At 33.4% G+C, this 21,777-nt stretch overlaps 3 protein-coding genes and 1 long non-coding RNA gene across 10 annotated transcripts in view; 2 read left to right on the top strand and 2 right to left on the bottom strand.

Moving 5' to 3' along the window:
* The window catches only part of LOC145959567 (uncharacterized), a 101,598-nt gene that overhangs the window by 23,426 nt on the left and 56,395 nt on the right, over nucleotides 1–21,777 (bottom strand). The gene's annotated exons all lie outside the window — the stretch shown is intronic.
* LOC145959560 (serine protease gd-like) lies at nucleotides 1,710–7,117 on the top strand. Of its 4 annotated transcripts, XM_083078530.1 has the most exons (7): nucleotides 1,710–1,859; nucleotides 3,475–3,698; nucleotides 3,979–4,144; nucleotides 4,445–4,882; nucleotides 5,063–5,403; nucleotides 5,870–6,036; nucleotides 6,125–7,117. In XM_083078530.1, exons 1-7 carry the CDS (start codon nucleotides 1,805–1,807, stop codon nucleotides 6,171–6,173), a joined length of 1,440 nt encoding a protein of 479 aa, XP_082934656.1. In that variant the 5' UTR covers nucleotides 1,710–1,804; the 3' UTR covers nucleotides 6,174–7,117. The 4 variants fall into 4 exon arrangements, with proteins under 4 accessions (XP_082934656.1, XP_082934654.1, XP_082934655.1 ...); XM_083078528.1 differs by having other exon boundaries at nucleotides 5,870–6,976; XM_083078529.1 differs by having other exon boundaries at nucleotides 5,063–5,328; nucleotides 5,870–6,965.
* Nucleotides 8,105–13,283, bottom strand: LOC145959564 (uncharacterized). The gene is made up of 2 exons (XM_083078538.1): nucleotides 13,054–13,283; nucleotides 8,105–12,884 (listed from the first exon to the last, which is right to left on the bottom strand). Exon 2 carries the CDS (start codon nucleotides 11,912–11,914, stop codon nucleotides 10,769–10,771), a length of 1,146 nt encoding a protein of 381 aa, XP_082934664.1. The 5' UTR covers nucleotides 11,915–12,884; nucleotides 13,054–13,283; the 3' UTR covers nucleotides 8,105–10,768.
* Nucleotides 12,578–20,233, top strand: LOC145959563 (serine protease gd-like). 4 transcript variants are annotated; one of them, XM_083078535.1, is made up of 7 exons: nucleotides 14,417–16,422; nucleotides 16,594–16,695; nucleotides 17,280–17,534; nucleotides 17,777–17,942; nucleotides 18,225–18,596; nucleotides 18,797–19,170; nucleotides 19,645–20,233. In XM_083078535.1, exons 3-7 carry the CDS (start codon nucleotides 17,319–17,321, stop codon nucleotides 19,915–19,917), a joined length of 1,401 nt encoding a protein of 466 aa, XP_082934661.1. In that variant the 5' UTR covers nucleotides 14,417–16,422; nucleotides 16,594–16,695; nucleotides 17,280–17,318; the 3' UTR covers nucleotides 19,918–20,233. The 4 variants fall into 4 exon arrangements, with proteins under 4 accessions (XP_082934660.1, XP_082934659.1, XP_082934661.1 ...); XM_083078534.1 differs by lacking the exons at nucleotides 14,417–16,422; nucleotides 16,594–16,695 and adding an exon at nucleotides 12,578–12,910; XM_083078533.1 differs by lacking the exons at nucleotides 14,417–16,422; nucleotides 16,594–16,695 and adding an exon at nucleotides 12,578–13,311 and having other exon boundaries at nucleotides 19,645–20,232.

Here is a 21,777-nt window from a genome sequence, read left to right on the forward strand (position 1 = left end):
GTGTGTGTGTGTGTGTGTGTGTGTGAGAGAGAATTTATATGTATACACACACACACACACACACACACACACACACACACACACACATATGAATTCATATAATTTAATAAAAGTTATATTTTTGAACATTTTTGTATTTTGTTATTTCTTATCGATATTAAATAATACAAGTCATGATCAAATCAAAGAGATGAATAACAGAAAAAAATATTAGAATTGCATAAAGCTTGATCGCTTCGTAAAAGATCATTATTCAACTTATCCGCAATCATGAATCTTTATATAGTTCTCGATCGAGAGAGTTCAATTCACACACTCACGCGTTTGTATGTTTTAATAAAAGTTATTTATGATCATGTGTGTGTGCGCGCGCATCTATGTTCTACTAAAATATTTTATACTTTGAATTGTACACCACTCAACAGATTAAAACAACTCAGTACAAAAAATGTAACTTCATTAAAGCATATTAATTCACATATTTGAATTTCTTCTCGCAAAATTATCCAGGTCGTTCGATGATGTCGTGGGATATTACTCGTTTTTGGGTAGAAAATTAACGTTAAAATTAAAAATGACGCGGTTAAAACACACTCTCGGAAACGTTCTTCACGAGTTGCCAACCTTGTTTTCTACGAAGGTATAAATTCATATAATTCAGATTCGCACGCTTTTAAAATAAATAGAAAGCTCTATATTTTTTGTTGCTTGTAGCAAAAAATTACTGATACTTTATATTTCTGTAAAGGAAAAATTAAATTAGAAAAATGATCAATGATTTTGCATTTACAATTAAATATGATTGTGGAATTAAAATATTATCACGATAGTATCGTTCAATTTCCCATGTATATTTTGTGCTGCGTTGATTAGTTGACATCTAAAGACAATTGCGTTATTAAATCACTTATTCATGTCTTCACTATTCTCGTATCTTTCTATAATATATTATTTAATATATTGTGTACAAATGTATGTACATCTTAAAATTAAAATGTTTGTAAATTGAATGTATATGGAATAGAAATCTGGAAAATTTCTGATGATTGATTATGATTATCATTTATATAATTTTCTTCTATGTAATTTTTCAGAAAAAGCAAGCAAAATCAAACGTAAAAGAAACAACCGAATTATCTAACAATAAGACATATCCCAACTACTGTAAAACATACGTGAAAATTGCTTAGCAAACATAATAAAAGGACATAAAGAAAAGTGAGTACATACTTCAAAATATTAACTGCAACAAATAATATAAAGCGCGTTTCTTGTCTGGCACGAGAAATGTTTAAGCACAGTACTTTCCTGTTTTATTCTTTCATAAAAGATATTTTAGCGTACTATTCTTTTAATTTTTCCAGAAATAATGAACGTTCGTAAGAAAAGCATGTTCGAGAAATAAACTTGAAAAAAATATCATTGAAAAGATGTACGCATATACGAGAGAAGTAAAAAACAAAAAAAAAGATTTTCAATTGTTACATGTTAATATTATATTAATTAATTTATCGATTTTGCGCGCTTGTGTAATTAAAAAGATGCATGCGTCATGGAATCATAACTCTCTGACTTCGCTTTGATGATAGCCGAAGCACAAATAAAGTTCATAACTCACACATCGATTATTTGCTATTTCTCTTACTATTGCATTCGACCTAAGACTCTTTATATCGCAAGAAAAAACCGAATGATGACCTCACTCATGAATGCCTAGAATCGAGATGTCGCACTACTGTAGCCATCATAGAACGTGTTTTCTGGAAATTGTAAGCGTGTGTTAAAGGCGTTTCATGATCAGTTGATGTCTCAACGAAGTTCGATAAAGATCGCCGGATTGAAGCCGCAAGAATTAATACGTAAAAATTAATTGTTGATTCCAAATTCAAAGCAGATACAAACAGTGCTTGCGATATAACGATCGGTGGACATACATGTAGTATAAAATATTTTAAAATAAAAAAAGAACAGAAAATATAAATATAATCATGTAATATCGACAGCAATAGAGTGAAAACGGATTCGCGGAAGTGTTGATCTTCACCTGAATTTCATCAAAACCGTTCATTAATGAAGCTGCGCATGAACGCGACCTGTTATCATCGGTCCGACAATTGCTGAATATTTAAGATGCATATTTAAGATGAATATACAGCTCGAAACATGAGAGGAAAATAATTCACCGTCGTATAAAATTGTCCTATTTTTGAACGATTGGAAACGTGACTTGTATTAAAGAAATTCCGAAATATATGTTCTTATTGCGAAGACTTGGTCAGGATTTGCATATACATTGCGCATAAATCATCTGTTTACCTGAAACGAAAATTTAAACTTGACATTTAGTATATTCTTTGGTAGAGATTGATATTGGAAATAAATCGTGCCATTAAGATTCCCATTTTTCATATATTCTTAGTTTTAACTTCTCATTTTAGTTTCGTACATATTAAATATATCTCTCATCTGCATTATAAACGCTTCGCATCCTAATTCATTTTGTTCAATCTAGCAGCATTTCTTCCCAAGTAATTTTATTATTAATACAAAAAAAATTTTGTTGATTTGACTAATTATTTATGCATTTATCCAATTGGATGAACAACATAATTTAAAATAAAGACACAAATTTTTTTAAGAAATATTCTTATTAAAAAAATAGATTAGAAAAAGCATTTTATATACACTACATTATTGTTATTGTGCGATCAATTAAAAAACTGATTTGAATAGAAGTGACTTTTTTATGCCAATTCAACTGTGATTTAAAAAATACAAATAGATAAATTATTGAATTATTAAAATGGTAAAAATATTAAGTAGCAAAAATTTCGTTGGTTGAAATATCATTTCATTTTTCAAGAAAGTGGATATCGTTGAACTTCGTATCTTATATCAAATTGTGATTAAATAATTTATTACATCGTATATTAAGATATTGTTCATTAATTCATTATATATTAAGATATTGTGATTAATTCATTATATTAGGGAATAATTCATGGACCATTATGTATATGTATTTTTTTCGAATTAATTGAAATATATTTCACAATTCGAGTTTATCTGCATGTTCTATAACTTTTCATAGTTCATTTGTGATGCGTGGCGTAAACTCACTTCACATTACAATTCGAGAATGTGTTTCTAATTCGATTGATACGGATGATTCATTATGCACATGTATTAATCGAAGATAATTTTGTTTTTTCTATTAAGTGCTGTGTTATTGAGTAAGCTGAAATTTAAGCATTGAGAAACTCTTTTGAGCAAAATTATATATTAAATATAATAATGATTATATTGTTTTGATAAATATTTTCACTATCAAGAAGATACACACATATTGAAAGAAAAATAAAATTGTAGTGAAAAGTTTAATAAAAGATATAGTGAAAACTTTAATAAGTTATTTTGAAATTAAGAACCATTCGTAAAAGTAACTTGCGTCCATTTCGTTGTGTTTGCAATAAGACTTCACCATGGCTAAGGTTCCCATTTTGATTGTGTTGCTGCCGCAGCTACTTTGCACGCTGTTAGAAGTATTCGGACAACAATCTCCATGTTATGAATACTTCACATATATATTCGATCCTGCGACAAGACAAGTGATGGGTCAGATCCAAATTCCATCCGCGCCAAGAAACGTCGAACTTTATTTGAAAGTGACATTAAGCATCGCTGTTGCGTTACCCACGGTAAAGCAAATATTCTACTATTAATAATTCAGAAGAAACATTGTGTTTTCGTCGATACATGAATCATCTTTAATAATTTTTAACAAAAGTTAGTTGTATGACTACAAATAAATTCTGTTCTTTCTAAAATAAAATTTGATTAGTCGAATGCATATATTATTTTACAATTAAAAAATTTTTGTACCGTTTTTGTACAATTAATTTGGTACAATTAAAAAAATACAATTCTCTTTGTTTTATGAATCATTGAAGTAATTCATTAAACATCGATACGTTTCAGAACTATGTCGGTCTATTGAAAGTGGCGCAATCGAAGGAGGAGTTTGTTCGGATGGATCAAAGAGATAAGCCTTTGATGTATCACATTAATTTTCCTTTGCTTGAACCGATACCATTACTTACCGGAATATGGTTTAATCATCAACAATATTGTTCAGGTCCTCACGGTGAGTATTATACTGTTTTGAGAAACAAAATCAATGCCGAAATATGTTCGAGACTACAGTTGCAATTTCTCTCCAATTTTTTTCCACATAAAGTTTGCAGCATAATCTTGTTTCATATTTTATTGTCCATAATTCAAGTGAGTAAATGTAAAGCTACAGATAGATGTAAAGTTCGTTAAAGGAACTATTTTTATCTTGACTTAAAAAATCTTAGAATTAACATGTATTCTTGGAAGATTATTTTTTTCTCAAAAGATAATACAATTTTTTTTAATATGTGTGATTCGTATTTCGTTTTAGCAACGGGACAAGTCGTGACTTCCATTACGCTGGATCACACTTTGTATCGATCTTCTGTGTTGCCGCACTCACAGAATTCCTATGATTCGCCGCAGCAAAATCTGAACACAAGTTTCCAACCCAATATCTTTTTGTCGACTCTGCAGTCGACAGTTCCAGTTTATACGTCAACGTTACATACACCTCTCACTCAACGCCCGATCGCTTCCTCCGATGAGATCGACAAAAATCCATTTTTAAAGCCACCACCTGTTCAACAAAGTTCCGAGTGCGGTATCAGCAGTCTGCCAATTATCTACAATTCTCAAAGCTCCAATGAAACGAAGACGGCGTCACGGCGTCAGTTGCCGTGGTTAGTGGCGATCCTTCACTTCAGAAACGAATATTATCAATTTCGATGTGTCGGCTCCATTCTGACTAAAAAACACGTTATAACAGGTGTTTGAAGAAATCCATTTATTAGAAATTGTCTATTTATTAGAAATTTACAGAATATTGAAGATCTGAATATTCATTTCTAAGTAATTCGGTCTTCTTCTCATACGTTACTGTTGAGAAATGCTTTATTCGTGTTTGTCTATTTTTATTGATAAATGCTTTATTCGCGTTTGTTTATAGCGGCACACTGCCTTAAGTCATCCGTCCAAATCATATCCCCCGACGTGTTGATAGTATCTTTCGGAAAATATCCGCTTAACCGGAATGATACAGGATCCAAAGATAGAGAGATTGCGAGCTATACGCTCCATCCTGATTACCAAAGCTTCAGTGATGACGCCGATTTGGCGATTCTAACTTTGAAGACTCGCGTCGAGTTCAGCCGTACGATCAAACCTATTTGTATGTGGTATGGCTCGATCGATCTGCAGAGCGTCGTCAATATGGTAGGATATGTCATATGGAAGGAAGCTTTTTTTACCCAGGAATCCCTAATGATGAAGGCGCCAATAGTGAGTCAGGTAAAACTGTCTCTCTTTCGATGATTTTCATCATCTTCGTGTCACATCCTCACAATCTGATTTCTCTTAAATGAAAAAAGAAATATTTTCAAGATGAGATATCATCAAGATTTCATGTGGGATTAAATCATTGTTAAGTACAAAATTTTAGAAATTCTCGTAATTCGCACTTCGATGCTTAACATTGCGATTTGTTTTATATTCATAACGGATGGATTTGTCAAAATCATTATATGCTTCGAATTGAAATGATAAATGCGATATCGGTTTTAATGCACATTAATTAATCGCGATTAAAACATATGTGCAAATTTTGTAAACTCTTGAAACACTGATATCTATATACAAATATTGATTGCAAAAAATTATCAAATTGATCGATTTTATAAATTATTGACGCAGAATAAAATTTTGCATAAATGATAAAATTAAAAACTCCTTGTCTAATTATTGTATAAATTATTAGGAGACATGTCTTCGGAGTCACCCGGATTTCTCCAGCTTGATTTCGAATCGCACTTTTTGCGCTGGTATGCGAGACGGCAGTGGTCCTTGCTTTCGTAATGGTGGAAGCGGATTAATGCTTTACGATCCTGCCACACAGCGTTATCAATTGCGCGGCATCATTTCGAGGTCTGTGAGAGATCGAAGGCATTGCCCTGCCAAGGAATACTTTGTCTTCGTTGACGTAGCTAAATATTTATCCTGGATTTACCAACAGATCTCTACCGAACAACAATATTACCAACAACCCACGTAGAAAATTATAAACGGCCCAATACTGAGCCAATATCGCTGCCAGTCGTGCCAGTACCGGCTGCCGTAGTTACCAATATTGGACCAATGAAAGTCAAGTACAGGAGTGTAACACTATGCCATGAATTTTGTTTATCTTTTTTTTTTATGGGATATTATAAACCCGACAATTAACCAACAACGGGACAGCATTGTCTGCCAACGCTTGGCTGCCGATATTAAACCAATATTGGGCCCGTTTTTCAGCATCGGCATTTTCCACGTGGGGTTACAATCGTTTCTCAAATCTCGTCTCGAGAATGTATCAGATGAAATACTTATTAGATTGGAATTTCGTATCGTGAAATACGAACGGTTCAATAGTTTCAAATGTTTTGATTAAAGATCAATTGAAACTATTCAATTGAAAAACGGAGTAATTACTCACGTGAAATTCATTAGATTTAAAATATTGATTAAAGTAGCGATACGCGCTAGTTTAAGTAACTTTTTTAAAAATTATAAGTGATTACAAAAGTGATAGAATGTCATCGACACAGAAAAAGAAAAATTTTCCTTTTTTTGAAAAAAGTTTTTAAATTAGAATATGAAAAAGAATAGAAATAAGAATAAGAATAAACAAAAGAAAATTTCAATTTTTAAAGTTTTAAAAATTAAAAATTAATTTTAAAAAAATTAAATTTTAAATTTATATATATATATATCTGCACAAAAGATTATATATTATTTATTTTATAAAATCTAGAAAAATACTTATATGCGTAGGAGTGTGTGTGAATTTATATGCATATATAAACATATATTTTAATAAAAGTCATATCTTTAAATATTTTTGTATTTTGTTATTTCGTTAAGATATTAGAGAATACTGTAAGTCATGATCAAATAAAAGAGATGAATAAAATAAAAAATATTAGAATTGCCTAAAGCTTGATTGCTTCGTAAAGGACCATGTTTCAACTTATCCTGAATCTTTATATAGAATCTTTATATAGTTCTCGATCGAGATAGTTCAATTCACACAATCGCGTGTTTGTATGTTTTAATAAAAGTTATTTATGATCATGTGTGTATTCGCGCATTTATGTTCTACTAAAATTTTTTATACTTTGAATTGAACGCACTCAACAGATTGAAACAACTCTATATGAAAAATGTGGCTTCATTACAACATATTGATCTATATGGTTGGATTTCTTCTCGTAATATCATCCAGGTCGTTCGATGACGCCGTAGGATATTACTCGTTCCTGGAGAGAAAATTAATGTTCAAATTAAAAATGACGACGCAGTTAACAAGTCTCGGAAAAATTCTTCACTATTTGCCAATCTTGTCTTCTAAGAAGGTATAAATTCATATAATTCAGATTCGCACGCTTTTAAAATAAATAAAAAGCACTTTATTTTTGTTACTTTAGCAAAAAATTATTGATGCTTTACATTTCTGTAAAGGAAAAATTAAATTAGAAAAATGATCAAAGATTTTGCATTTACAATTAAATATGATTGGAATTAAAATATTACCACAATAGTATCGTTCAATTTCCCATGTTCCATTTCGTGCCGCATTGACATCTAACATCTGACTAGTTGACATCTGAAGACAATTGCATCGTCACTTATTGATGTCTGAACTATTCTCGTATCTTTTTACATTGTGTACAAATGTATGTACATTTTAGTGCAAAATTAAAATATTTGTAAATTGAACGTATATGGAATAGAAATCTGGAAAATCTCTGATGGTTATTTATGATTATAATTTATATAATTTTCTTGTATGTAATTTTTCAAAACCAGCAAAAGCAAGTAAAATAAAAAAAGAAACAATCGAGTTATCTAAGACATATCCCAACTACTCTAAAACATACGTGAAAATTGTTTAGCAAACATAATAAAAGGACATAAAAACAGTAGGTACATACTGTAGGGAATACGCGGGATATTATAGAAAAGTATCTTTTATTATGGCTTCTATTACAGAGGTATGATTCCTCGCAGTTCTCGACCACGACTGCCTCTTTTCGGTTCACAATTCCTACCCCGTCTTTTGGGTCTCATACGTGGCCCAATCAGTTCACGACACGCTCGGCTATATCCAAAGAACGATCAACCGTCGCAAACATTCGAGATCAAAACACAGAAACGAGGTATTACAATAATAAGGTCAGAGCGCAAACACAATTCGAAAATAACGATTTAACGCGATCGTGGCAAGTCCTTCCCTACAATACTTCAAAATATTAACTGCAATAAATAATATACAGCGTATTTCTTGTTTGGCGAGAAATGTTCAAGCACAGTATTTTCCTGTTTTGTTATTTCATAATTTATATTATTTATATTATTTATTAATATTATTTCTAGAAATAATAAATGCACCTTCGTAAGAAAATCATGTTCGAGAAATAAACTTAGTCTCGTCTAATTATTTGCTCCGTCTTAGTCGTCAACAAATGTCTCTCGTCGTGTATCCGCTTGATGATCTGCGAATGCATCGATCGCGGCACCACCATTTGTTCTTCGCCGTCAATTAATTTAAATAAAAGCCCTGCTCTTGTCACAAATCCATCGGCCTTTCCAGCCTCGGCCAACCTAATTATTTCTCGCAGAAAGGCGTCCTCCTGTTGAGCTCTTCGAATTCGCGACGTCATACTATCTTCGCACTCATTCAACATACATACGGGTAACGGATTTCTACTCAATGCGTCCACATGCGTCATTGCCCTCCCTGAACGATGTTCAATCGCATAATCAAATTCTTCCAATTGCAAGGCCCATCTTGCTACTCGCACGCATAAATCTTTTTTATTCATGGTTAAGCTAAACGCTCTACAATCTGTCACAATTTTAAAAGATATTCCTATTAGATAAACGCGAAATTTCTTTAAGGATTTAATAATTGCAAGCACCTCGAGTTCATAACTACTATATTTCTCCTCCGCTGGAGTCGTACGACCGCTCGCGTAATAAACAGGATGCAATGAATTCAGTCAGTGTCACGCTGTAATAAAATTGCGCCATAACCGTGCTTCGAAGCATCGGTATGAAGTTCGGTACTGGCACCTATTTAATATAATTTTAGAACGGGTCTGCTCGCCAAGGCCGCCTTCAATTCGCCGAATGCATTCCTTTCCGCTTCTTCAAATTGAAATACAACATTTTTTTTCAATAAGTTCGTTAGAGGCCGCGCGATCGAAGAATAATTACGAATAAACTTCCGGAAACAGCCTGACAAGCCTAAGAAACTTTGAATCTGCTTAACGTTCTTTGGTTCGGGAAATCTCATAACCGCCTTCGTCTTAGCTTCCGACGGTCGCACGCTACCCGACTCTACCATATGTCCCAGAAATTCCACTTTGGTCTTTAAAAATTGACATTTATTCCAATTGATTACCAACCCAAACTGACTTGCCGTACTAAAAACCCGATTGAGTTTTCGTATAGAGTCCTCATAGTCTTCCGACGGTACGATCAAATCGTCCATATACATTAATACTGTCCCATCATTAATAAGGTCTCTAAAAACAGCGCTAACAAATCTTTGAAAGGCGAGTTACGCAGGCCAAACGGCATTCTCAAAAACTCGTACTGTCCATCAAGAACAATGAATGCTGTGAATCTCCGACTGCCCTCGTCCACTCCGACGTGAAAAAATCTGTTTTCAAGATCTAAAGTAGTAAATATTTTCGCATTCTGCAGACGACTTAACTAATCCTCAATTAAAGGTAACGGGTAACGATCTTTTACAATTTTCTGATTTAAACGTCGGTAGTCCACGCACAGTCGATACGCACCATTCTTTTTTCGAACCAAAACCACGGGACTCGCGTATTCCGACGACGACGGTCGTATTATACCCTCGCGCATCCATTCGTTTATCTGCCGTTTCACCACCTGTTTTTCTTGCTCGGAAAGTCTTCGCGCTCTTTGATATACAGGTTCGTCATCTTTAAGAATTAGCTTCATTTTAATATTTACGTCGCGTACTTTATTTGGCTTATAATCCCGGATCATGCGCTCTAACGCATCTCGGTGGCCATTGTTAAGGTGTATCATATCCAATTCGCCCGCCTCGCATACATAATTAATTTGAAATATTTCTGGCAATTCGGGATCTCTTGGTTTCGAAATCGATAATTCTCCATTTCTCATTACAACTTCCACCGATCTTAGAAAATCAGCACCGATAATTAAATCGTGACGCATAAGCACATTGGAAACTACTCGAATTTTAATACGATAAACGTTGTCATCAATACAAATATTCGCGTCGAACTCACCCAAGGTTTCGTTGTCAACTGAACCTATGCCATGAAAATAAATTTTATTTCGCCTCAAAGTCGGAGCATCCAACGCATTATAACAATCTGCGCGTATCAGACACAAATCGCTACCAGTATCGATCATCGCTGTCTCACTACGATTATTAATGTTTACTTTTTTATAATATTTATCATCGCAGAGTTCGCTTACCGCATAACTATCCTTTACGGCATTTCCCTTTTTGTCGCACCTCGCCGCGATATGACCGCGTCCACCGCAACCAAAACACTTTACACTCTCCTTAGTCGGACAGTCTGCACTCAGATGATCCTGCCCTCCACAATTATAACATCCGACGACTCCGCTCTCCTCCGTCGCTCCTCCGATATCTCGCCTCACCCCCATCACCTTTCCGATGACTGACCTCTCCGAAAGACTTGATGACGGCGTCGCTATCCTGTTGCCTCTTCGACTGCGGGGTTATTTTTTTGAATGCCTTTAACAGGGATGCTGTTGTGGTAAAGCCCTGAATTCGAGCCTGATCCTGCAAATTAGGATCCATTATGCCATCAATGATATAATCGACAATATCCTCCTCTTCGATCGGCACTCGGTTAGCCAAAATGATTTTGTCATGCATATATGCACTAAACGCCTCGCCTCTCTTCCAAATTCGTCTCCCTTCAAACTCCCTTTTACGCGCAAATTTATTCGGACGATGATTAAACATAGCTCCCATCGTTCGTAGAAGATCATCAATTGACATTTCAATGTGTTCGGGCTTGGAGCGAAACCATTCGGCCGCTTTATCCTTATGTCTCGCGCCTATCAATATCTTCGTCACATCGTCTTGTAATTTATACGTCGGTGCGAGGAGCCGCACTTGCCTCTCCCATACTTCCCAGAAATCGCTCACGCCGTTGAAATATCCCAGTAATTCGGCAATATCCGTTATACTTGCTCGTGCCGTCGTTTCCGCTCCGTCGGTGTCCGCCCTCCGCTCGGCCGCTCCAAATCCTTCTCTTTCTCTCTCTCGCAGGAATTGCAACTCCCGTCGGACCATCGCGAGCTCCCGCTCCAGAAGATCCTTTTCTCGCTTCATCTCCATCTCTAGTTGTGACACCTCTGCTTCATGTCTATTCACTACGGGCACAACCAAATCTCGCTCCTCACTACGCGGCGGATCATTTTGTTCGCGATTGGACTCGCGAAGCCACTCGCCCGCAGGATCTGCCTCCATCAGTCGACCTATCAAATCGTTCTTTGTTCCGGCTGTATTTAACCCGAAACTCTTAAGCTTCTCCTTGAGTTCCTGCACCGTGCACTCAGACGGGTTTTCTCTAGGACTTATCTTGCTCTTCCGTCGATTCACAGGGAACACGAGCTCACGTCTAACTTTTATACACTCAGCGTAACCGCGCACTCCACCAACGTCCGCTTCAACAATCCCGGCTGAGCCCCCAAAATCTCCGTAGGGAATTCGCGGCATATTATAGAAAAGTATCTTTTATTATGGCTTCTATTACAGAGGTATGATTCCTCGCAGATCTCGATCACGACTGCCTCTTTTCGGTTTGCAATTCTTACCTCGTCTTTTGGGTCTCATACGTGGCCCAATCAGTTCACGACACGCTCGGCTATATCCAAAGAACGATCAACCGTCGCAAACATTCGAGATCAAAACATAGAAACGAGGCATTACAATAATAAGGTCAGAGCGCAAACATAATTCGAAAATAACGATTTAACGCGATCGTGGCAAGTCCTTCCCTACAATACTTCAAAATATTAACTGCAATAAATAATATACAGCGTATTTCTTGTTTGGCGAGAAATGTTCAAGCACAGTATTTTCCTGTTTTGTTATTTCATAATTTATATTATTTATATTATTTATTAATATTATTTCTAGAAATAATAAATGCACCTTCGTAAGAAAATCATGTTCGAGAAATAAACTTGAAAAAAATCATTGGAAAGATATACGAGAGAAGGAAACAAAAAAAAAAAGAATTTTTAATTTTGTTACATGTTAATAATTTGTTGATTTGGTGCACTTACGTAATTAAAAAGATACATGCGTCATTGAAGTGATAACTCTCTGACTTCGCTTTGATGATAGCCGAAGCACAAACGAAGTTCATGACTCATCGGACATACATCCGCGTATTCTCCAGTCTTCCTACTTACATCGTGATATTGTACAGGAGGAGAAAATGTTATGTTTATTTGCTCATATTGCGTTCATCAGCCTAGTGTTCTTTATATCGCAAGAGAGAATCGAGTGATGACCCGACTCATGATCGTCTTGAATCAAGACGCCTTACTACTATACCATCATAGAACGTGTTTCCGACGCGGAAAATGTTAAACCGTGTGTTGAGATGTTTCATAATCAGTTGGTGTCTCGACGAACGTTCGGTAAAGATCGCTGCATCGAAGCCGCGAGAAGTAATACGCTAAAATTGTTGATTTCAAATACAAAGTAGGTACAAAGCAGTGCTCGTGGCATAGATTAACGATTAATAAACGTAGATGTAATATATAGCATTTTAAAATAAAAAAAGAACAGAAAATATAAATATAACCGGTAATATCGACAGCAATAGAATGAAAATGGATACTTACTCGCAGAAATGTCGATCTTCGCTTAAATTTCATCAAGTCGTTTGATTAATAAAGTGGTGTGTGAATGCGTTATCCTGTTATGACCGGTTTGACGATTGCTGAATGACCAACGTGCCAGCTAAATATGTAGCTCGCGAAACGTGACGAAAAGATACTTCAATTCGCTGTCATATAAAACTGTACTCCTTTCGAACATTCAAGCGATTGAATACTGACTGACATTAAAGAGATCTCGGAACGTATGTTCTTATTGCAAAGGTGAGGATTTGCATATATTTGCATAAATCATCTGTTTATCTGGAGCAAATATGTTTTTAACTCGAGTAGTATTTTATATATTCTTTCGTAGAGATTGATGCTGAAAGTAAATCGTACCATTAGGATCCTCAGTTTTCTGATATTCTTAATTTTGAATTCGCACATTTTAATTTCGTATATATTAAATATATACCTCCCTCATCTGCAATATAAACGATTTATATCCGTTGTTTCATTTTATTGAATCTGCGCATCACTTTTTTCCCAGTAATTTTATTACAAAAAAGAATTCTGTTTATTTGACTGATTATTTATGGATTTATCCAATAAGATTAAAAGTGTAATAATTAATTAAACAAAACACAAATTTTTTTAGACATAATATTCTCATTTAAAAAAAATTGATTAGAAGAAGCATTTTATGTACACTATATTAATGTTATAGTGCGATCGATTAAAAACACTGATTTAAATGGAAATGAGTCATTTGTGCCAATTAAATTGTGATTTAAAAAATACAAATAGATAAATTATTAAATTCTGTGTATGACTTTAAAAAGATTAGGAAGGATTTTTTAAAAAAGATATTAAAAATTGAAATTAGTGACTCATACAAAATCATTAAATATAATTATGATCATATCTACACCACTACGCAACAAATATTGAACTACATCCCGGAACATATTTGTCTATCATTTTTTAACAAACAGTGTGGCCCACTATTGACTTTTTATCATAATACTTGTAAGAGGTTTGATGGAAAACTCAAACGAATTTTAGATAAACAATATAAAAGACCTGACATTAGACCAATACACTATTTTAGACCATTTAATGTATCGGAGACGTCTAACATTGGAACTTTACTTACTAATCAAAAATTGCCTAACCATAATAATGACAAAATTATCATTGATATCAAACCGTCCCTGTTTTCTGGATTTGAATATGATATATCAAACATCAACAACAAATGGTTTATTAACATGTCATCAACTCATGTCCCAGACAATATAAAAAGTTTTTTACAGCTAGGCGGAAATTTTAGCTTACCTGTAACTAATAGTACAAAATTAACTACTGAATTTATAATCAATTATGAGAATAATCTTAGGAAACTTCCAGCTTTTAAACGAACGACGGTTCGAAACAGATCCATGAATTTGATCAATGCCATATCTTCCTTCCAATATCCTCTTACTAAAACTCATAATTGTTTGTTACAACTTAACGTCATCACAAAAGATTTTCTCAGGAAAAACCATAACTTAATTATCACGCGGGCTGATAAAGGCAACATCACGGTTGCTCTTGACAAAGATGAATATATTCGTAAAACAGAAGAGTTACTCAATGATAGAGAGACGTATGCTGTTGTAAATAAAAATCCCATTAATAAATTAATATCCAATTTACGTGAACTACTAACAAGATGGAAAAATAACGAGTATATTTCACTAGCATCGTACCGCTCCTTGTCATTTAGTGAAGGTACCCTCCCACGTTCTTACAGTTTACCGAAAGTGCATAAGCCGGGCTGCCCGTTCAGACTGATCGTATCGTGCGTTAACACCCCCCTTTACCAGTTAGCAGTATTTTTACACAAAACTATGATCAAAGGCTTTCCTACGGCTGACAGTTATATTGAAAACAGTTTTGAATTGGTTAACAGACTGAGGAATGTACATCTAGAAGAATATTACAAACTCATTTCTCTAGACGTAGTATCATTATTCACTAATATTTCTGTGGATCTTGCTATGGAAAGTGTTTCAAATAGATGGGACTATATTAAAGAATACACGGACCTTCCCAAACTTGAGTTTTTACTGGGGGTGAGATTTGTACTAAATTCCACTTACTTTACATTTAATAATACATATTATCGTCAATTATATGGTACTCCGATGGGTTCTCCTCTGTCTCCAATTATTGCTAATATAGTGATGCAGGATTTGGAAAATAAAGCCTTGAATACAATTGGATTTACACCACCATTCTACTTTAGATATGTTGATGATATTATCACTGCTTGTCCGTTCAATTTGGTTGACCACGTTCTAAACATTTTTAATTCATTTAATCCTAGACTACAGTTCACCATTGAAGTCGAAAATAATAAAACTCTGAGTTTTTTGGAAATTACTATTTTATCCGAAAACAATAGACTACATTTTAATTGGTACCATAAACCAACGTACTCTAGTAGATATCTGAATTTTCACTCACAACACCCTGAATGCCAGAAAAGAGGTACAATTTTTGGTTGACAGGGCCTACAGATTGTCGGACCCTAGGTTTCATCAGAATAACATAATAGATATTATCGGGATTTTACTTAATAATGGTTATCCTTTAAAATTTATATTCGATAACATTAATCAGAGACTTCGCCAATTGTTGCATAATGACTCCGCTAATAAACCTGAAATTAACAGTGAGGATGTTTCGTATTTTGCGGTTCCATTCATTCCATCCTTGACTGATAATATGAAGAGCTTTATAAAAGACACGGATACTGTCTTGTCATATTTTAGTCTTAACAAGCTTAATGCGATCATAAAAGCCCATAAAGACGTTATTCCAAAGGGCTCTCACACTAATGTTGTTTATAAGATTGAATGCGAGAGTTGTGATGCAACATATGTTGGACAAACATGCAGGAAATTAAGCACTAGGATAAATGAACACAAGAAGAATATTAATAAAAATATAACAAATAGGTCTGCAATCACAGAACATAGATTGAATTTTAATCACGATTTTAAATGGGATGACGTGAAGATTTTAGACAGAGAAACCTTTTATTACAAAAGGTTAATTTCTGAAATGATTTATATTAAACGACAACGTAACGGCTTAAATTCACAAACAGACACAGAATGCTTTCCTGACATATACAATGAAATAATAAATAAACTTCCTGATGCTTGAGGTCATACACAGAAAAATTTATACCAGTATAATGATCGTTTATCTATCATTTATATTTGTACCTTCGATGAAGGAAGTAACATATAACTTTTAATGGATTATTAGATTGGTATTCGTATATAGTTCATAAAGTTTTCCAATGACATACAAATTATCCGTATTTATCATGATATTGTAAGTTACTCTTTACTCATTAAACTTTACATTGTTAGTAAATCACTGATAATAGCAACAATTTCTTAATTTGTATTTACTTAATTTTTAATTTTAATTCTGTTCACCGATTATTGTCTCATGTTAATGTAATTTCTGGAATCAACTATGTACGAGTGCACTTAATTTTAGTCCGGCTAATGATCTGGTGGTTGACAAACGTCCATTAGAACCACACAAATTTGGGCTTATTAACCTAAATTTGTAGTGTCCGTTTCCTCCATGGGTCTAACCGTAAGATGATCTCCCTACCGTTTTTACTGCGATTTATAAATTTATATACGTTCATTGCGTACAACATTTGTGTACTTTCCGAGAATTAATATGCGCTGAAGATGACTTAAATACAAGTCGAAACGTCCGCGTTTAAATTGTCTAAACATCATTGTTTTATTAAATTGAAGTTTTAACTATTAATGTTTTCTAATGGTCTTTTTAATCTGTACAACTCGTTACTAATAATGATCTTCAGCTCTCCATGCCTATCTTAATCATTTATTTTATTAATTTTAAGAGAGCTTTATTACTAATTTAAATTATTAAATTATTAATATTGTAAAAATATTTAATGGCAACAATTTTATTGGTTAAAATATCATTTCACTTTTCAAGAAAGTAGATATTGTTGAGCTATCGTATCCTATATCATATCAAATTGTGATAAAATACACAATTAAAGAATTTATTACATTATATATTGACATATTGAATTCATTACATTACAGAATTCATAGAACATTATGTATATATATTTTATAGATTAATTGAAATATATTCGACAATTCGAACTTATCTGCGTGTTTTGTCACTTTACCTAGTGACTATTCATTTGTGGTGCGTGGCGTAAACGGCTCACGATGGCTAAGGTTCCTATTCTGAGTGTGTTGCTGCCGCAGCTACTTTGCACGCTGTTAAAAGTATCCGGACAACAATCTCCATGTTATGAATACTTCACATATATATTCGATCCTGCGACGAGCCAAGTGATGGGTCAGATCCAAATCCCATCCCCGCCAAAAAACGTCGAACTTCATTTGAAAGTGACATTAAGTATCGCTGTTGCGTTACCCACGGTACAGCACATTTTCTACTATTAATAATTCAGAAGAAGCATGGTATTTTCGTCGATATATAAATCATCTTTAATAATTTTCAACAAAAGTTAAAGTTAGTTGTATGACTGCAAATAAAATCTGTTTTCCTAAAACAAAATTTGATTAGTCGAATGCATATATTTTTTGTATAATTAAAAAAATACAATTCTTTTTGTTTTATGAATCATTAAAGTATTTCATTAAACATTGTTACGTTTCAGAACTATGTCGGTCTATTGAAAGTGGCGCAATCGAAAGAGGAGTCTGTTCGGAGAGGTCAAAGGGATAAGCCTTTGTTATATCACATTTATTTTCCTTTGCCTCAACCGATACCATTACTGACCGGAATATGGTTTAACGATGAACAATATTGTTCAGGTCCTTATGGTGAGTAAGATTTAAGAAACAATATCAATACCGTATATATTCGAGACTACAGTTGCCATTTTTCTTCAATTTTCTCCACATCAAGTTTGCAGCATAATTTTGTTTTATATTTTAATGTCTATAATGCAAGAGAGAAAACATAAAGCTACAGATAGATATAAAGCTCGTTAAGGAAACTATTTTCATCTTTACTAAAAAAATTTTAGAATTAACATGTATTCTTTAAAGATTATTTTTTTCTCAAACAATAATACAACATGTGTGATTCGTATTTCGTTTTAGCAACAGGAGAAATCATGACTTCCATTACGCTGGATCACACTTTATATCGGTCTTCTGTGTTGTCGCATTCACAGAATTCCTATGATTTGCCGCAACAGAATTTGAACACTTCCTCCGATAAGTTCGACAACAATCCATCTTTAAAGCCACCACATATTCAACAAAGTTTCGAGCACAGCAGTCCATCACCTGTTCAACAAAATTTCGAGTGCGGTATCAGCAGTCCGCCAATCACCGACAGTTCTCTAATCTCTAAGGAAATAAAGACGTCACCGGGTCAGTGGCCGTGGTTAGTGGCGATCTTTCTCATCAAAATCAGTAATAAATTTCAATGTGCCGGCTCCATTCTGACTCAAAAACATATTATAACAGGTGTGTTTTAAGAAATCAAAGAGAGAATACTTACACAAAGAGATACCTACGAAGGGGATGATTTTTATTCGTTTATTAGAGATTCACAGAACATTAAAGATCTAAATCTTCATTTCTAAGGAATTGTCTTCTTCTTCTTATTTATTGTGAAAAATAACGTTATTGTCGAATAATGCGTTTGTTTATTTCTTTGTTTATAGCGGCACGCTGCCTTAGCCTGGACGCCCAAATGAATATCCCTCCCAATGCAATATTGGTATCTTTGGGACGATATCGACTGTTTAACTGGAATGAAGCGGGATCCCTGAATAGAGAGATTGCGAGCTATACGCTTCATCCTGATTACAATTACCGAAGCATCAGTGGTGATTCCGATTTGGCGATTCTGACATTGAAGACTCCCGTCGAGTTCAGTCCTACGATCAAACCTATTTGTATGTGGTATACCTCGAGCGATCTGCAGAGAGTCGTCAACAAGACAGGATATGTCGCAGGGTGGGGGTTCGGCAACGTTGCATGGAATGAATCTTATGTTTACGAACCCCGAATGGCAAAGGCGCCAATAGTGAGTCAGGTAAAACTGTCTCCCTTTCGACGGATTCCATCATCTTCGTGTCACATCCTCGTAATCTGATTTCTCTTAAATGGAAAAAGAAATATATTCAAAATTACATATTATCAAGATTTAATGTGTGATTAAATCCTTGTTAAATACGAAAAAAAAGAAATTCTTGTAATTTGCACGCGTCAATAATGATATTATTGCGATTCATTATATATCCATAACGGATAGATTTGTCAAAATTATATGATTATTATACTTTGAAATTGGAATGACGAATGCGATATCGGCTTTAATGCGCATTCGCTAATCGCGATTAAGGAATTTGTACAAATTTTTGTACACTCTTGAAACACTAATATCTATATACAAATATTAATTCCAAAAAACTATCAAATTGATCGATTTTATAAATTATTGGCGTAGAATATAATTTTGTATAAGTGATAAAATTAAAAACTCAGTCTAATTATTGCATAATTGTAGGAGACATGTTTGCGGAGTAACCATGATTTCGTCACCTTGACTTCGAATCGCACTTTTTGCGCTGGTATGCGAGACGGCAGTGGTCCTTGCCAAGGTGATAGTGGAAGCGGACTGATGCTTTATGATCCTTCCACGGGTCGTTATCAACTGCGCGGCATCGTTTCACTATCACTGTACGACTTCAATCGGCAGACTTGCGATCTCACGCAATACATTGTCTACGTTGATGTAGCTAAATATTTTTCCTGGATTTACCAACAGATCTCTATGTAATATACTCTCGTAATCTTACCGCAGATGTGTAAAATGTGCTACTCGACAAATTTTTCTACACTTTGTATAGAGTTAGAAAAAAATATAACGTAAGGATTAGTACTTTAGCTAGAAAAAAGAATATATATGTATATATATATATATATATATATATATATATATATATATATATATTTATATAAATTCACATTTCTTTATAAATTTCTATTTTTATAGTTTAGACTTTTAGATTAATCTTTCCTATCGAATGCATTTATCGCGATATTCAATTTAAATATATGTATGTAAAAATAAATGTGTTTATTAAATAACGGATCTTTTAAAAAATAAAAATTTAAAATAAATCATATATGACCCGGATATATTATATTTTCTGCTATACATTTTATCTTATGTACCTTTATCGAACCATTTATACCATATCTTTTTATTGCATCTTATTATTAAGTACAAAAATATCACCTAATTCATATAAAATTAATATAATTTACACGACATAATATTCTTTTATATAAGTTATATTTCTAAAATGTTTAAATGTAAAAATATTGTTTAAGAATTTACGCATATAATATTAATATTATGTAAAATATTACAAAATTTAAATTTATAAATTGTAAATATGAATTCATATACATGACTTTTTTACGTAATTTATATATGCGCAAAAGGTTATATATTATATATTTTGCTAAATTTATTCTGTCGCTCATTGACCAAATGGGCGTATAGACACGTTTTACCTCCTTTTACATATATCCCTATCTTTTCTGGACAATTTAGAAAAATATTTACACGCATGTGTATGTGTGTGTGTGTGAATTCATATATATATATATATATATATATATATATATATATATATATACAGGGTGTCCTAGACCACCCGTACATCCCTTTTCTTTCAAAAACTAAGCATTTTAGAGAAAAACGTTTTCGACAAAAATTGTATGGTTTTGAGGGGAACATAAGATGGTGTCATTGGTTTGACCTTGGATGGCATCGTTAATGTGAGGTCAAGGACACCTTTAATTTCTTAAATGGAACCACCTATTTTTTATTGCACGAGTTATAAGGCTTGAAATAATTTCTTAATTTTACATAAACCATAAAATATCTAGTAAAATATTCATTTCTCGATTATCTTACCTTAATACTTTTATGTACAAAATAATGAGAGGAATCAATTGGTGTAAAGAAAACACAAAATTGTTTCGAAAAAAATAAATGTAATTTGCAATTAACAATTACATTTTTTTTCGAAACGATTATGTGTTTTCTTTACACCAATTGATTGCTTTCATTATTTTGTACATAAAAGTATTAAGGTAAGATAATCGAAAAATAAATATTTTACAAAATATTTTACGGTTTATGTAAAATTAAGAAATGATTTCAAGCCTCATAATTCGGAAAGTACTTAACGAAAACTAATTTAATTATAGTGTTTTGGAAAGCTCTCGAGATGAGCTACAAGAATATGCAAAAGCATATAGGGTGTCCCATTTAAAACATTGGAGGTGACCTTCAGGTGACTCTTCAAGGTCAAACTAATGGCACCATCTTATGTCCCATTCGAAACCATACAACTTTTGTCTGAAACATTTTTGTCTTAAACTTATGGATTTTGAGATATTTCAGTGCGTAGATTAAAATGGCCTACCCTGTATCTTGCTTTATTTTTCTAACAACCATCTACCCCTTAGATCAATTTATAAAAAAATCTATGTTGTACATTGCTACCTAAAGATATTTAAAAAAAATCGGATAGATGTTGAAGCAGTCTATGATATCGAAAAAAGTTGTGAAAATCTAAAATATTTTTTTTTCAATGTAATTATTATTCAACATTCATCTCAA

The sequence above is a fragment of the Camponotus vicinus genome, unplaced genomic scaffold, assembly GCF_025532165.1.
Source record: "Camponotus vicinus isolate PSW18456_S1 unplaced genomic scaffold, iyCamVici1.0 SCAF_1, whole genome shotgun sequence".
NCBI lineage: Eukaryota > Metazoa > Arthropoda > Insecta > Hymenoptera > Formicidae > Camponotus > Camponotus vicinus.

Bases quoted from the DNA above. Each gene is read 5' to 3' on its own strand.
- LOC145959560 (XM_083078528.1), top strand. From the start codon at position 1,805: ATGTCTCAACGAAGTTCGATAAAGATCGCCGGATTGAAGCCGCAAGAA. The intron at 1,860-3,474 runs GTAAAAATTAAT...GTTTGCAATAAG, and splicing joins GAAGCCGCAAGAATTAATAC to ACTTCACCATGGCTAAGGTT. The intron at 3,699-3,978 runs GTAAAGCAAATA...GATACGTTTCAG, and splicing joins TCGCTGTTGCGTTACCCACG to AACTATGTCGGTCTATTGAA.
- LOC145959564 (XM_083078538.1), bottom strand. From the start codon at position 11,914: ATGCCGCGAATTCCCTACGGAGATTTTGGGGGCTCAGCCGGGATTGTT.
- LOC145959563 (XM_083078534.1), top strand. From the start codon at position 17,319: ATGGCTAAGGTTCCTATTCTGAGTGTGTTGCTGCCGCAGCTACTTTGC. The intron at 17,535-17,776 runs GTACAGCACATT...GTTACGTTTCAG, and splicing joins TCGCTGTTGCGTTACCCACG to AACTATGTCGGTCTATTGAA. The intron at 17,943-18,224 runs GTGAGTAAGATT...ATTTCGTTTTAG, and splicing joins ATATTGTTCAGGTCCTTATG to CAACAGGAGAAATCATGACT.